The 15,305-nt window shown below is 32.0% G+C and overlaps 2 protein-coding genes across 5 annotated transcripts in view; one reads left to right on the forward strand and one right to left on the reverse strand.

Annotated features, from left to right (window-relative positions):
• The window catches only part of LOC118743175 (leptin receptor gene-related protein-like), an 11,842-nt gene extending 8,903 nt beyond the window's left edge, over positions 1–2,939 (forward strand). The window contains exons 1-3 of one of the 3 annotated variants that reach the window (XM_036475711.1): positions 1,406–1,530; positions 1,750–2,005; positions 2,066–2,939. In XM_036475711.1, the coding sequence (XP_036331604.1) occupies positions 1,784–2,005; positions 2,066–2,182 (339 nt within the window). In that variant the 5' untranslated portion in view covers positions 1,406–1,530; positions 1,750–1,783 and the 3' untranslated portion in view covers positions 2,183–2,939. The other 2 variants (XM_036475712.1, XM_036475710.1) reach the window with 2 other exon arrangements.
• Positions 1–15,305, reverse strand: part of LOC118743173 (protein quiver) — a 47,824-nt gene that overhangs the window by 27,662 nt on the left and 4,857 nt on the right. The gene's annotated exons all lie outside the window — the stretch shown is intronic.

Here is a 15,305-nt window from a genome sequence, read left to right on the forward strand (position 1 = left end):
ATTCTGAAGTCGACTTTATTTTAATGAAATTTGCATGTGGTAAAAGGAATTTCAAAGGAAATGTTTGAATTGATCTTTTAAAATCCATAATTATCTCAGTATTTAACACATATTTATAATTAGATGGCAAATTAATTTATACATTTTATTTTTAGGTTTAATCGTTTTATTTTAAATCAAGGTATTCAATTAAAATCCATGGGGCTGTTCAGGATATTTAGGAAATGGCCATGGATTTACATTTGGAATTGCATTTTGAAATTTGATGCTTGCTACCGTGGCAACCGTTTGCATTTTATTGTTGTAAATTTACAAATGCACCGAAATATGCAAATGCAAGATCATATGCACAAGATCCTGAACAGCCGTCATATTTTCTTTAGAACTACTATACATACATACTACTCTGCTAAAAATATTGCGAATTGTCTATAAAAGAGGATAGACGCTGTTGGATGTTTAAGGAGTTCAATTGACATAGAAAACAGAGCGTTTCCCTTGGAAACCTGAGCTTTATTTTATTTTACAAATATGACTAGTCCCTCTTCGTACTCGTTCCGGTTATGCACATACGTACATACATAAGTTTATAAATAGGAATAATTAGTGACTTCAAAGGATATACTCGTATAAATGGGAATAATTTATTTATACAAACAATTCGAAAGTATAACTATTAGTTGAAATTCAGAGGGTTGACCAATCCTTTTTACGGATTTTTTTAACGTTCCCACGACAGTCGGGTCTACGTAACCGGAACGACACAGATTTATATCTGGCCACAAGGACTGTCACTCCAGCAACACTCCCCAAAAAGTCTTTGGGAAATGTGTATGCTGCTACAACAACAACAACAACAACGGAATTTTTAATGCTATTTCATCCATTTTTAATTTTCCATTTGATACTGGCTCTTTTCCCTTTTTCTAGGAACTAATTTACCCACGTATTCTTACCATATGTTCAAATGTCTGAGTAAGACATTGAAAATCAACTTTTACCATAGTTTCATGCATGCATACCATGTTAAAGTTTTTAATTTCACTTAAATTATTAATATTCACAACTCGCGTTCTTTAAAAACATAAATTTTGTTTAACTTATAAAGACTTGAACTCATTTCCTGTTCACTTTCATTAAACGCCGAAAGCAACCCTTCAGTCAGTTTCTGTTCATTAATCTGTTCCCACTGGTGCTACCATACTGAATTTTAATATTTTAAACTGAATTTCGCAGTTAATCACAAAATGAGTTGGTATTTCTAATTTATATTGATTTAAATTAAATTCAAGTTTATTTTCAATCGAAAAAACATTTTTATTACTCTATAAACTGGTAATAATATAACTGATTATTATTTATCCATTGTAGCTTTCCGGTAACTCTGCAGTATATTTGACATTTGATTACACTTGGTTGTTTTCCTGATGATTAATGCAGGTACAATAATTTTCGTAAACACACAAAAGGATCTCGAGTGAAAAATTTCTATAAATTTAGAAAATAGTGAAAAAATGGCTGCTTTGAAAGGTAATTGTGAAGTATATCTATTGCAGTACCCTACTAATACTAAAATATTTCCATTTTGGCTACGCTTCCAATGGCACTGCCCTTCACCCGCAATCTCGAATGACTTGGTGTTCTAAAAACAGCGTAAGTGAACAAAAGAACCAAAAGTTCTGATCTAATGCACTTAATTGCGTTGTAATAAACTTGTATTTGTATTCTTGATAAACTTTATTACTTCAGATTATTGGTTTGTGCATTTCTAACATGCCTGGGCATGACTTTCCTCATATTGGCGTGTGCTGTGCCTCAACCTAAGATTTTCTATCCATTCTTCGTATTATTATTCTACGTGCTCTCCGTTTTGCCGGTGTTCATTGCGAAACGCTTTTCCCAAGGGAATGAGACTAATCCAAAGACGGAGTTCGCCCTATTCCTTTGCGCTGGCATGGTGCTGAGCGCCTTCGCTTTTCCAATTGTATTGGCGCACAGTCAAGTGGTAAGACAGATTAGCTGTTGCACAATTCATTTGAAAATTTTGTATCCATTAACATTTCAGATCACTTGGATGGCAGCTACACTTACTTTGATAAGTAATATTATTAATTACTTAACCATATTTGGCTATTCAATGAGAGACAACGAATTCGATGCCCCGTATGGTGGAATGTTCTAAATTGTTTTATATTTTATATAGACTTGTGTGATGGAACTTGAGCGAAGAGACCATTTTAGCGAAATAACTACATCGACTTCTTATAGTCGGATCTGCATAAGTTACAAATTAATAAAAACATATGTGTATGTAGTACTCTCATCACTTTACAAATCAACGCTAAATTATTGAAACGAATATTGGGCAAATATTTTTAACTGCGTTGAAGGCGCCTTCAAAACGCTCTTAAAAATCTAAGAAAAATTTACCAAGGCTAGCGAATGTCATTCTTCAAGCAGCTGTATAGTTACATAAATACATACATATACATATACATAAAAAATAATAATGTTTAGATTTAAGATAAAAAGCTTTTGTATTTGCAATCAATGTTCGAAACGGAGAGGGCTGCTAATTTGGCCTATCTACCGCTTTGAAGAAAACAAATCGATAACGTAAAATTAAATAACTAAATTGCTCCACAAACATAAAACCAAATAAACAAAAAAATATGTAACTATATACATATGTATTTATGTTGTAAAAACTTCAAGCGAAATGTTACGAATCTCGTTTGTGGGACATTTTGCACTGTTCACATACAAAAATGCATATTTATGCGTAGTCGGGAATTGATTTGAATGCATACATACATACATATAAAAACACCATATACACAGATTTGCATTCATGTTTTAAATTTAAATTCTACTCATTACTCTAAATTCTATGAAATTTCATAAATAAAAATCAGCAAATGATGCAAGTAAATACATAATTAATCCTCTAGTGTTTTTAATAGAAAATAAGAATTTTTCGTACGGTAGACCAATTGTGAATTGATTGAAACTTACATCCTTCCTTTAATGGCATAAAGAATAGCATTCTGAAACTTTCGCAAGGTTCCAATTCTGTCATTATAAGTATCGACTAGATACTGGACGTTTCTAAGAGTCAAGATGATCAGCGACGGTCGGAAGAACAAAATTTATATCTGGCAAAGGATTATCACTGTATGTAGTAACATTCTCCAAAACTTTTTGGGAAATTTTTGTGCTATCAAGATACTGGACGAATTACCTGAAAAATTTAGCCAAGATGAACTTAATATAGGTAGTATAAACATGACGCACTTATTGTTACCTGTTTTAATCGCGTTTTTTATAAGATATATGTGTGTATATGTATGCACATTAGGGTGGTCCAAAATTAATAAGGTCGGAATTTTCTTGCTCTCACCCCCTATATCTCGAAAAATATACCCTGTTTTTTATTTTGAAATCAAAAAGTATTAAGAGGTCGCACAAAGCGCTCAAACTTTTCGATGTATTTTATATGGGGAAAAAACAAACTTCGGTAGAAATGGTATAGAATTCTTGAAAATCAATATTTTTCGATCGGAAAACTCTGGCTCTCTTCAGGAGACCTGCAGTAACGATACTCAATTGTTCATTTAATAATTTTTTAATACGAAAGATTTTTTATTGCATTCCAGGGCGGTGCCACGCCCTTTCTAAAATTTTGAATAAATTAGCTTCAGTATTTACTGATATATCGAAGATTTTGCATTCCTCTAAATTACCGTTATATGGGATGTGGGCGTGGTTATTGTCCGATTTTAAAAATGTTCAGCCGTTTGGTATGTTGTACCAAGGAAACAACTGCCAAGTTTGGGAGAAATTTGGTGAAGCGGTTACCAAGATATACACATGTAATCATATGTGGGCGTGGCTACGTCCATTTCGCAAAAATGTATAACATTCTTATTTTTCGTCTAAACATCATTGTAAATATCAATTTTGAGTGAATAAGCCAATAAGCTAAAATATCGCATTTTTCGTATTTCTGAAAACTACCGTTATATGGGAGGTAGGCGTGTTTATTGTCCGATTTTGGCAATTTTCAATACCATCCGTCCTACGCTGAAAAGAGTACACATATTTTCGTTAAGATATCTAGATGTTTACTCGAGTTACCGTGTGCACAGACGGACGGACGGACGGTCGGACGGATAGACAGTCTTTTAATTCTGATCATTTATGTATACATTTGTCTATATCTATCTCGATTCGTTTTGCCTGTTACAAACAACCGTTATGTATTAAGGTATTAAGTTAAGTACTAAGGTTCAGATTAAGACTAATTTTCACCTCTTCTGCGCTAAGTTTCTTTTTCACTTTCAAGCTCGCCAAACTATAATCTTTATTCCATTTTAGCTTTCAAGCACATAAACCAAAATACATATTTTTCTGTTCGGCGACAAAGTGTCTCGTAAGCTTCTTAACAACAACCGCTGGCCAGAAATAGTTTCTACAAAACAAAAGTTCGAATCATAAGCTTGCAAAGGTCATTTCGAAAATGTGTATTTCGGCTGTATGTAGAAACCGAGTGGGTTATAAACAATTGTGCTAGCCAATGAACAAGCGAAGGATCTTAGATTAAAGGAGGGGTTGCGAGAGGAACACCAAGCAGCTGTTTTTGTTTAGATTCGCTGTTGCGGTGGAACACAGGTGTGCATTTTCGAACTCCGAGTGGGAAATGCCACGATGAGAGGCAAAATATGTATGTACGTGCATAAGAATGGCCACCGAATTCGCCCAATACTACGACCAAATGGCTGAGCTAAACACTTTCGGCCGTGTCAGTTGCTCTCGTAACGGCGGATAACGCGCAACGAACCAGAAGGCAACGCGCAAGTGGGCGAACGTCTGCGTTGTCTGCAATACACACACGCACGCACACACACACACACATTAAAAAGGAAATTTGTGCATACAAGCAGCAACAACACAAAGCAAATGCCAATTTTAATTAGGAAATTGTTTTAGTGAAAATCTGTGAACAAGAAAAAGAAGCACTCAGCAGCGAAAAATGTGTGCAATAAATTAAACAAAAAATATAATTTACAGGCAAATGCAGTGTATTGGGAAGTGGTGCGAAATGAAATTTGATGGAGAAATGTGCGTGCAAAGTGGCAAAGAATCGATGAATTGATTGCGTATCGCAGCAGCAGCAACAGCAGGCGAAAAAGGGAGGCAGCTTTGGAAAATCCAACAAATGTGAAAGTGAAAAGTAGTGCACCTACAACAAATAGCGCAAAAAAAACGTGAAAATGCCAATAATGTAGAATTTGCTGAAATTTCATAAAAGTTACGACGACGAAACGTTGTTGTTATCGCAAGGAAAGTGAAAATTTATGTTGAAAATTTTTTGTTGTAAGGACAACTAATACGCAGCAGCGCAGTTGACATAGATTTTTGACAGTTTTCATACGCTTTATAGCCTACTTACAGGCGTGCTGTTGTAAATTTGTTTTCGCTAGGCTGTGTGTTATTGTTGTTGCTGACACAATTTGGCAAATTTAAGCCTTGTAAATGCCATTATACTGGCATACGTATTTTGGTAATGTTTTGTTGCTTTTCTTCGCTGCAATATCGATTATTTAAGCAATAGAGCCATGGCTGGCAATTTTTGTCGGCTTAGAAGCAAAAAAGAGTAAAATAACAAAACAGCAACAATAACAAAAAGAAAAATTCCTTCAAGTACGCATTGCTCAATCAATAAATCAGCATATTACATAAAAAAATCGGTGTTAATATGTCGTAGAAGCTGCATTAAAAGCAAAACAAATATACACACGCACACACACTCAAAAGGCATGTGTAATTTTTTGGTTCAAACACTTGACTGTCGCACAGCTTCCGTATTGCTGTAACAACACCAACAATAATTGCACTCGATTTGCTTGAATTGCGAGTGCCAATTTTTATTTTTTTTCTTTGCTTGTCTTCTTTTGCTTCCTTCTTCTTTTCCGGTTATTCATTAGCAATTCTCTTTTGCGTAGTTTACCATCAAACTTCAAGTACAAGAAACAGCTCTGGCATTTACTTTTATTATAAAAACAAGAGTAGGTACTAAAATTATCGAAAATACGATTACACCGTGCGACAAAAACCAAAAAAAAAATTAAAACACACGAAACAATGAACCAAATATAGTAAAGCTGCGTTTTTAGTTCTTCACTCTTTTTTTTTAAAGCACTTTCAAATTTTAAAGATATGATTAATTAAAAAAAAAATTATATAAAAAAAATCAGTGTAATGTATAACAAAATGGGTACCAAATGAAAGAGAAAATTCTGTAGAATTGAGAAAAAAAATTGTTGAGTTAATAAAACTAGGAGGACGAAATTCGAGGATGTGGTCGTGTGTATATTAGTCCTTAATATGTAATTTTTTCAAAAATAAATATTACAAATTTTCAAGGATATTCAAGGATAGAACTTTAAAAGGAAATTTTCCAACCCATTCGTCATTATGCATTCTACGGGATTTTCTCTTTTATTTGATACCCACATTGTTATTCCACATCGGTCTGAAATTTTTTAATAATTTTATGAATTGATCAAATTTTTGAAATTTCAAAGTCCTTTAAAAATTTCCTGACTTCTGAGTGAAAAAAATAAAAATCCAGTTTTGCTATATTTTGTCCATATTTTCGCGAATATGTTAATTTTGTGTGTGTAAAATTTACTGTCGCACAGTGTTATAAATAGAGCCTTTTCACTTTATTTTTGGGCAGGTCAGTATTTTTGTAAAGTGTATCCTTCAGCCTTGTTGCTTAGTTGAACGCACAGTAGCTGAGTCGTTAACGCACAGCATGTGAATAATGAAACTGTAGGGAAATTTTATCACAGCAGGCATATAATTTAGTAATATTTTAGCAGTAATTGGAAACAACTCTTTCTCTTCTACACATCCCTCTTGCTTACATAAATGCTGCTTTAAACTGGAATAAACTCTATTTGACAGTACCTATGGTTTTTTCTCGAAATTGGACTAATGCTTACTAATAGGCCTATGCCGATGATGTTCCTATATGGCGTCCGAGAGCAGGTCATACATCACAAATTGCATATAACTTTAATGACGCTTATATTCAAATAATGATGTTTTACATTTTAAAGTTATCTAGATAGGTTATCTCCGAAAATATTCGTTTAAGGTTGCCATCTATTCAGAATTAGTTACAAATTTAATAGCACATCATAATATGTGTATAAAATAAAGAGCGTTTTGAAAATCCCCAATTCAGAAATATTTTTGAACAGGGTTGCCACCTATTTTTGGTCGAATATTTATTTAATTTATTTCTAGAAAATTTATATAATATACACTAACAATGCTTTGCGTATATAAGTGTTGTTCCTTGAAATATTAGTGTAAGGTTGCCACTTATTTTCGACTCAATACAATTTAACTAAGCTAATTTAATATCAATATTCTTAATAGGGTTTCCACCTAATTTTTTATGTCAAATATTTTTAAATTTATTACATTCAAAAGGGATTTTTTTTTTAAATCTGTTTCAAAAATATTATTTTTGTAGAATATTGACGATATTTTTGTTGATTAATATTATTTTTCAGACTTTTTTATTTTCATTTTGATCTCAGTACTCAGGATCCTTAGGCTAAAATATTAACGCATTGCTAATATTTTGTATCGATATAATTTGTATGGAAAGTGGTATTACATTAAAAAATATTTTTAAATTGAAGCTATCCAATTAACTATTATTTGATACCCAAACATTGAAAACTATAAGAAGTGTATGCTTGATGAAGCCAAATCTAGACTTTGCAAAGATTGAGAAAGCAATAAGTATCATTTGGTTTCATCTCCCTCTTCTCCGACGAGTGGAGGCATTTTACTTAACAACTGAGCCCGCTTTTTCATTGCGGCCAGCTTCTAGCCACTGATTTCTAATGATTGCTGCTCAGATTTTTTTCGGATGCTACAAATAAATATCTATCGTGAAGGCATTAAAAATACAACATATTATCACTATAAGTAAATATAACGACACACTGTTTTTAGAAAAATGTATAAATCATTCAAATAAACTCGGCGTTTGTGATAAGTAATCCCTTGACTCCACTTCTACAAATCCGATGTCACACAACCAATCATACAAATTAGAGCTCGGGCAATTCGGTTAATCGATTAACCGAATTATTCGAATCTAACTGAAATCGACTACTGTTAATCGGTTAGCAATATTCGAGTAGTCGAAAGCTGTCGACTATTCGGATAACCGTTCACTTTAGATTATTCGGTTAACCGTTCATTTTCGGTTAATCGAATACTTTAAGTTCGAGTTTTTTTTTGCATTTACAGACACATATACATATATGAAAAGTCTTGTTACATTCGTAGTATTTTTTTGCAAGAATGTGCGCTAATTATTGAAATGTTATTGCGAAATATTTTAGAGACAATGGCTAAAGCAATACCTACCTCTCATTTTCGCGATTTTTGTTATGGATTTTTGTTAAATGGTTGTTCAGTGAGGATGTGGAGGAGTTGTAGCACAAAACTGCACCACATATGGAACATGTTACTTCCTTTTCAAACCCAGCTCCTTTTGCGTCCGCTCATTTTTTGTATTTGAATATACATACATATGTGCATGTATATATTTAAAAAAAAAAAAATTTTTTCATTTGTCAAAGAAATTTCAATGAAATTTCGGTTACTGAAATTCGATTTGCTACAATGCTCGAGTAGTCGAAGCAAAGCAACTATTCGAATAATCGAAGGCGGGCGACTATTCGAATACCATTAACCGACTAATAAGCATGCGAACGGTTACAAATCGAATAATCGGTTAACCGATTAGTCGAATAGTCGGATAATTTTACGAGCCCTAATACAAATAGATCATAGTGCGCTGATTATAAAACCAAATATGTATGAGAAAAGCACACTTGCTTTCCTAAAGATGCTTACTTGCCAGTAGAAACAAACCACTTGTTGTTTGAGTGCAAGATTATAATGTTGAAGAAATTTGGATTACGTATACGCAGTGTACAACCGGCTTAGATCTCGTTCGTAGTCACGTTAAATGTATGCAAATATTTATATGCAGTTGATTTACGCTAAAAAGAGAAGAAAGAAAAATTTCAAAAAAAAGCCTGTCTTTAGTGTAAAATTTGTCAGAAATATTTGCTAGTTTCTTTATTTTTCAGCCAAAAAAGATTTCTTTTATTTGTTGTGTTATTTATTGTAGTCTGCATTTGTTAGACGATTGTGAGGTTTACAAAAATAGATTTAACATAAAATACACGCTTAAGTAAAACGAAAAAGTACAAATAAATTAACACATGTATGTATGTACATTAGGGTGGTCCAAAATGCTTATGGGAGGAGAAAAAGTAAAGTCGGAATTTTAATGCCGCCACCTCCTAGGATTGTTCTATACCGAAAAAATATATATATAATTAGGCAATGCCCAACATTTCGTAGAAATGATATAAAATTCATGAAAATCAATATTTTTCGATTGGAATCTTAATGCTGCCACCCCCTAGGATTGTTATATACCGAAAAAAATATACCTCTATTTTTTTTAATTTGAAAAAAAAAAATTGGTAGTGCTCAACGCGTTCAAAGTTTTAAATATATTTTATATCGGGAAAAACAAATTTTCGTAGAAATGGCGTAGAATTCTTGAAAATCAATATTTTTCGATCGGAAAACTCGGCTTCTCTCCAGGCGATTCCCAATAATAATACCAAATTGTTTCTTTAACAATTTTTTCATAGTAACTATATTTTATAGGTCCGCCAAAACCCCCAGAAAATGCAATGAAGGACCAATAAAAAATCGTTAGTATTAAAAACGGTTAAATAAACAATTGGATATTAATATTGAAAATGTCCTGAAGTGAACCACAGTTTTCCGATAGAAAAATATTGATTTTAAAGAATTTTATACCATTTATGCAAAAAGTTGAGCACTCCCTAAATATTTTTTGATTTCAAAATAAAATAAAAAAATAGGGTATATTTTTTCGGTATAGAACAATTCTAAGGGGTGACGGCATTAAAATTCCGACTTTACTTATTTTGGACCACTCTAATGTACATACATACACATGTACAAACTTATGTATGAGTTTTTCTAAATATGCGGTTAAATGAAGACGTCATTGTCACTCAAGGCGTAGTGTATTTGCTTTAGCTTTTTTTCTAATCTAATTTTTTTTTTGATAATTTGCCAGAGTTCAATGTGAGCATACAACGCGCTCAACCATTCTAAATTATGCACATTTACATACATACATAACATATTAATATGAATGCTCATTAGAGCGTGGCCGAAACAAAATTCAAGAAATATTGTTTAGCCGGTAATAAAGTTTCTGTAAATTTGTAAACCCTTTTAGCATCCTATGCACTCTTGTAACCGGTAAATATTGTTACTATGTTATAAGCTGGTAACAAGATATTATCCCGAAAAATATTCAATACCAGAATCTCTACATAACTTCATAGCTTGAATTTTGGTAACAAGTAGTGGTAACAATTTTTGTTAATAAAATTTTGCGGTTAAAAAATCATCGATAACGTGCAGAATACATACATACATATGCTACAATGAGAGTATTTCGGGAGTGTAATTTTTTTTTTAAATAACTAAATCGGCTTTTTAACCGACTTCAAAGAAAGGAAAAGGTTATCAATTCGTCGGAATATTTTTTTCTTTTTTGTATTTTACCACATAAATTTGGACCACTTTTTTTAAAGCAAACCATACCAATTTGGTTTAGATCCGTTCATTGAATCATTAAGAAATTAACTGTACTTTTAAATTTTTAGATGAGAAGTAAAGTCGGTTCTGTTTTTTTTTGCTTAGAAATTTCTTGTTCTCTACAAGTTTTTTATTTGATGTCCGTGCTCTTTAAAGGATACGCTTAGATATACACTTGCAAAATTTATGGGATGCGCCAATAGCTCTACATATAAAAATGTAGATTTTCTACCTTTACAATGGTGTATCATGTATCGAAATCGGTGTTTACTTAAAAAAAAGTTATAAAAAACTGAAAAAATTGTTGCACTGCTGAAATACTCTCACTGTAAGTGTTCAAAATCGCTTGGAACTAATTGAACTTTTTTGTACCACATATCGTGATACGATCTAATGTACATACATACATAGATACATATATATATATATGTACGCATTTAGAAATAGTCGTTTGTCAGTCACACTTTTCTTGTATTAGAAATTTACTTTGCAACTTAATTTTCCATGCATACATAAGTACATAAATAGTGTCCGTAATACCTAGCATATCACAATTTATTTTTGTTCGCATTTATTTTTACTAAATTAAAATGTACGCCCACTTGTTTGGAAATAATTTCTTTTAGTTAATATTAAATTTGAACGATGGACGGCATAAAGTGGGCGTGTGACAATTACAACGCATATGAATTTATTGCGGTTTCGTTAAATTAATTTTGCCATTTTCAAGTGATTTTTCTTGTTGTTGTTGTCACTCAGCTGGATATTGGACAGAAAACAAATCTAATACTTTCATATTTCCCACGGACAATTATTTTGAATCAGTGCTGCTCCAGCTGAATAGTTCTTGTGCGGCATTTAGTCAGATGATATTTTCAGATGCAGAGAACAAAGGTGGCTGTTTGTCGCTGTTTGTATGACGTCACACTTGTGCAACGTGTTTACGATTTCCTAGCAAAATCGTTTCTTCTTTTTCCATTCTTGCTCGCATTTTGGCATTTCTCTCTCGCAAATACACCAGTGTGACGTCACACAAAAATTAATTTCAAAATTCCTCTCTGATGGGAGCAATCTTGAATTCTATCAGTCTTGTATGTAGTATATGGATGTACGTACGGATGGATGTATGTAGATGTACTTTTAAAAATTGTAAACGAAATTTTTCTTTCAAAAATAGAATTTAGCTTTTACTAAAATAATCAGTCTTCTAGACCAGCTCCTATTATTTTTTTTATTGAAATTGAATTAAAAGGTTTTTTAATTTTATTTATTTTTTCGTTAAAACCAGCATATACTCTGAGTGTCACCAAAATCGGATAACATTTAAGCACCCAAGAGCTGTAGGCGTGGCAGTGTGTCAGTTTTGACCATTTTCCACATTTCTTCATTCCTAAATGCAGAATAGAGCATATACATAAAAAATGTGTCTGCTAATTTGTAGTATGGTTAAAATTTTTGGCCGCAGCTTATATGGGGACGTCCCACTGTGCGCGTAGCCTACTACTTGTATTAATTGCAGGATACACACATATGCACATACCAACAATTATGCATTGGAAATCCCATAAAATCTAAAATAGTTTTGAATTGTAAGTAAAGCTATTTTTATTTTTATGCGTTTTTGGCTTAGTGTAGTTTTGATTGATATGCTCGTAAATATTTTAATTGCATTTCTGCATATTTACTTACATACATACATATGTATGTACAATATTAAAAGATATAATAAAAATTTGGCTTTCTTAAAATGCTGAACCAGATTTCCATTTTTCCCATTTGTTCATTGACGTCAGGGCAATTACATATTTTTTTCTCAGCTGTTAAGTTGAGAAAAATTTGATTTATTGTGTATCACTAGTACGAGTACGATTCGAATAGAATATACTGAAATGTTAATACAAGAGTTATAAGAAATATTTTTTAGCGTTCTTGAAATTTTTTTACATAAAATCTTGCATAACAAAAATGTACTTAATTAATTATCGATATTTGCATTAAGGAAATTTTGGGGCGTATTCTTGTTTTCGTAAGAATCGAAAATCATGAAATTTTCCTATCGTTTTCTATACAAACATTTTAAAATTTCGATTCATACGACAACAATAATACGCCTCCTTATGTGCACTAATTCCACTCTTAAACCAAAATATATCACAGAATTAAAAAAATTTGTGTTTAACTAACTTAACGCCTTGCTTTCAGGGTCAAGAGGTTTCTTGTAAATGGATGCATTCTTAGCAAAGTGCATAAGTGTATAGACAAGCCTTTTGAATTTTTATATGTGTAATCAATTTTGGTTTTGGAAACTATGGCCGATTTTTATTATTATTTTTTTTATTTGTATAAAGTTCTCCAAACTCATGTCTGAGTGATTCAGAGTAGCCATGTCGGTGTAAATAACACATATTTATTTTCACAAACACATCCAAACCGACTCACAAGTCAGACGCACGGTGTATGCCGCCTATTACAAACATCTGATTACAGCTTTCAACAACTCTGACTGATGACTGTGTGGATTACTTTTAAGCTGTTGCTATGAAGTGATGTGTTTTAACACAAAGCTTTTCGTATCTTCTTAATGATTTTTCCAATAGATTTATAGATAAACATTGGTGCATTGAAATATATGCGGGAACGTAATTTTCCATAGTATATTTCACTAAAATAGAGTCCGGCCCTCTTAAAGAGTTTTAAGCTCAGAGCTCAGCCTGTGAAATGCAATAGTTTTTCTACTTGGATGTTGGATTAGCTAGAATCCGAAATTTTGATTGGAAAAAAGTTGTTGAAAATATATATTTAAATATATTGAACCTGCATATTGTTCAGAAATTTCAAGCAAAAATATATATATACATTAGGTTGGTCCTTAAATGTAGAGAGCAAATTTTTACATCATATTTCCTAAGCCTCAACCCCTACGTCGATGCTGCTATAGTCGAAGATATCACATGTAAATTTTGCCCCGATTGAAGTCGGTTAAGGCGTGGCACACAAGGGTCAAACTTCAGATTCCTCTATAAAGACTCAAAAAATCTAAATTAATTACTGATAGAATAGTGAGATTCATAATATCCAATTCAATATGGCGGAAATTATAAGGAACACAAATTTTTTGACTTTCCCCATATGCTGATAAAAATTCAAGTTTTTTTTTTTAATACGGGCCTAGACAATAATTTCTAAAATCCGTTACAAGTATTAAAAAAAATTATTCAATTCGGCAAAAAACAGACTCTTCTAGCAATTTTTGTACGAAATCACTCTAAAATGTCCCATTGTAGAAGGTAGAATTCGCCTTTTTATATTTTTCGTCATATCTTTGGAATTTACAGTGGTTTTTAAAGAAGCACACACATTTTACATTTTTAATGGAATCCTATTAAATAAATATTTTACAGTCACATATGCTTGCTAAACTAATCTTAGCTCTTTACAGTAACATCATTATGTGGAATTCATTTGCAATTTTTTAAGCGAATTTTATTTTGTTTCACTATGTAATAATTTGAAAATCAAAAACAAATGTATTAGCTATCTATAGCATGCCTTCTTTAATTGATATGTTTTTCTAATTTCTATTTTCTAGATTTTTCTATAGTGAATGCAATTGAAAGCAAGCTCTTACTATCTACATACATATATGTAACTAAACATACTCTATACATATACCCGTCTATTACTTTGAGAAAGACATTAGGATGTTTAATTTCTTGCAAACAAAAAAAAAAAAACGTATTCGATAGTTGCTTGAATAAAAAATACACATTTTCACTTTGCTACTTTTTGAAATTATTTGGTGATAATTAAAAATTAAAATCATTCAATGATGTTTAAAATAATTATATAAAACGACTTGCGAGTGCTGTTAAAATGAGTATCGATTGTGATAAAAACGTTGCAGTGTAAAAGCAATAACGCTGATTGAAGGCAATAAAGGAGAGTTGTTCCAGGAGTAAATGAGCTACATATAAAGGAAATCACAGATATTATATTTTTATGACTACTTAATATTGCTGATGGATTTTCAATGAGGCGTCTGAGTCTGACTGAAAATAATAGATGAAAATAATTAAGAAAAGCCGATGAAAGGTAAACAAATTTTGGCTAGTTTTAATTAAAAAATAAATAAATTTTAATACTCATGTAAATATTTTTCTTGGAAACCCATAAAAAATAACCACACAACCATCTCTTAGATATATTTTGCTTACCGCTGCAAACATTCTAGCATTCTACACTCTACATTCTCATTCTTTTTCTCTCTCCTAAATTCTAGTTCAAAGAACTCATCAAACACCAAATTACAAACTTATAAAAAGTGACAAGAATATTGTCTAGAATGGGTCGCTGGCGACTGCCAACGGCCACCCCAACACCCATGACGTACAACAAATGGCTGCTGCGGTTAACAGGTGAGCTTTATGCGCAATGACGTCATACATACATACTTATATAGATATGCATATGTATTTATTTTTATAAATTTTTACATGCTCATGCATATGCATATGATTGAAAAAACACTTTCCACCATTTGATCTATAAAT

This window comes from Rhagoletis pomonella, unplaced genomic scaffold (genome assembly GCF_013731165.1).
Source record: "Rhagoletis pomonella isolate Grant_MI unplaced genomic scaffold, Rhpom_1.0 Rhpom_scaffold_00007, whole genome shotgun sequence".
In the NCBI taxonomy this organism is placed as follows: domain Eukaryota; kingdom Metazoa; phylum Arthropoda; class Insecta; order Diptera; family Tephritidae; genus Rhagoletis; species Rhagoletis pomonella.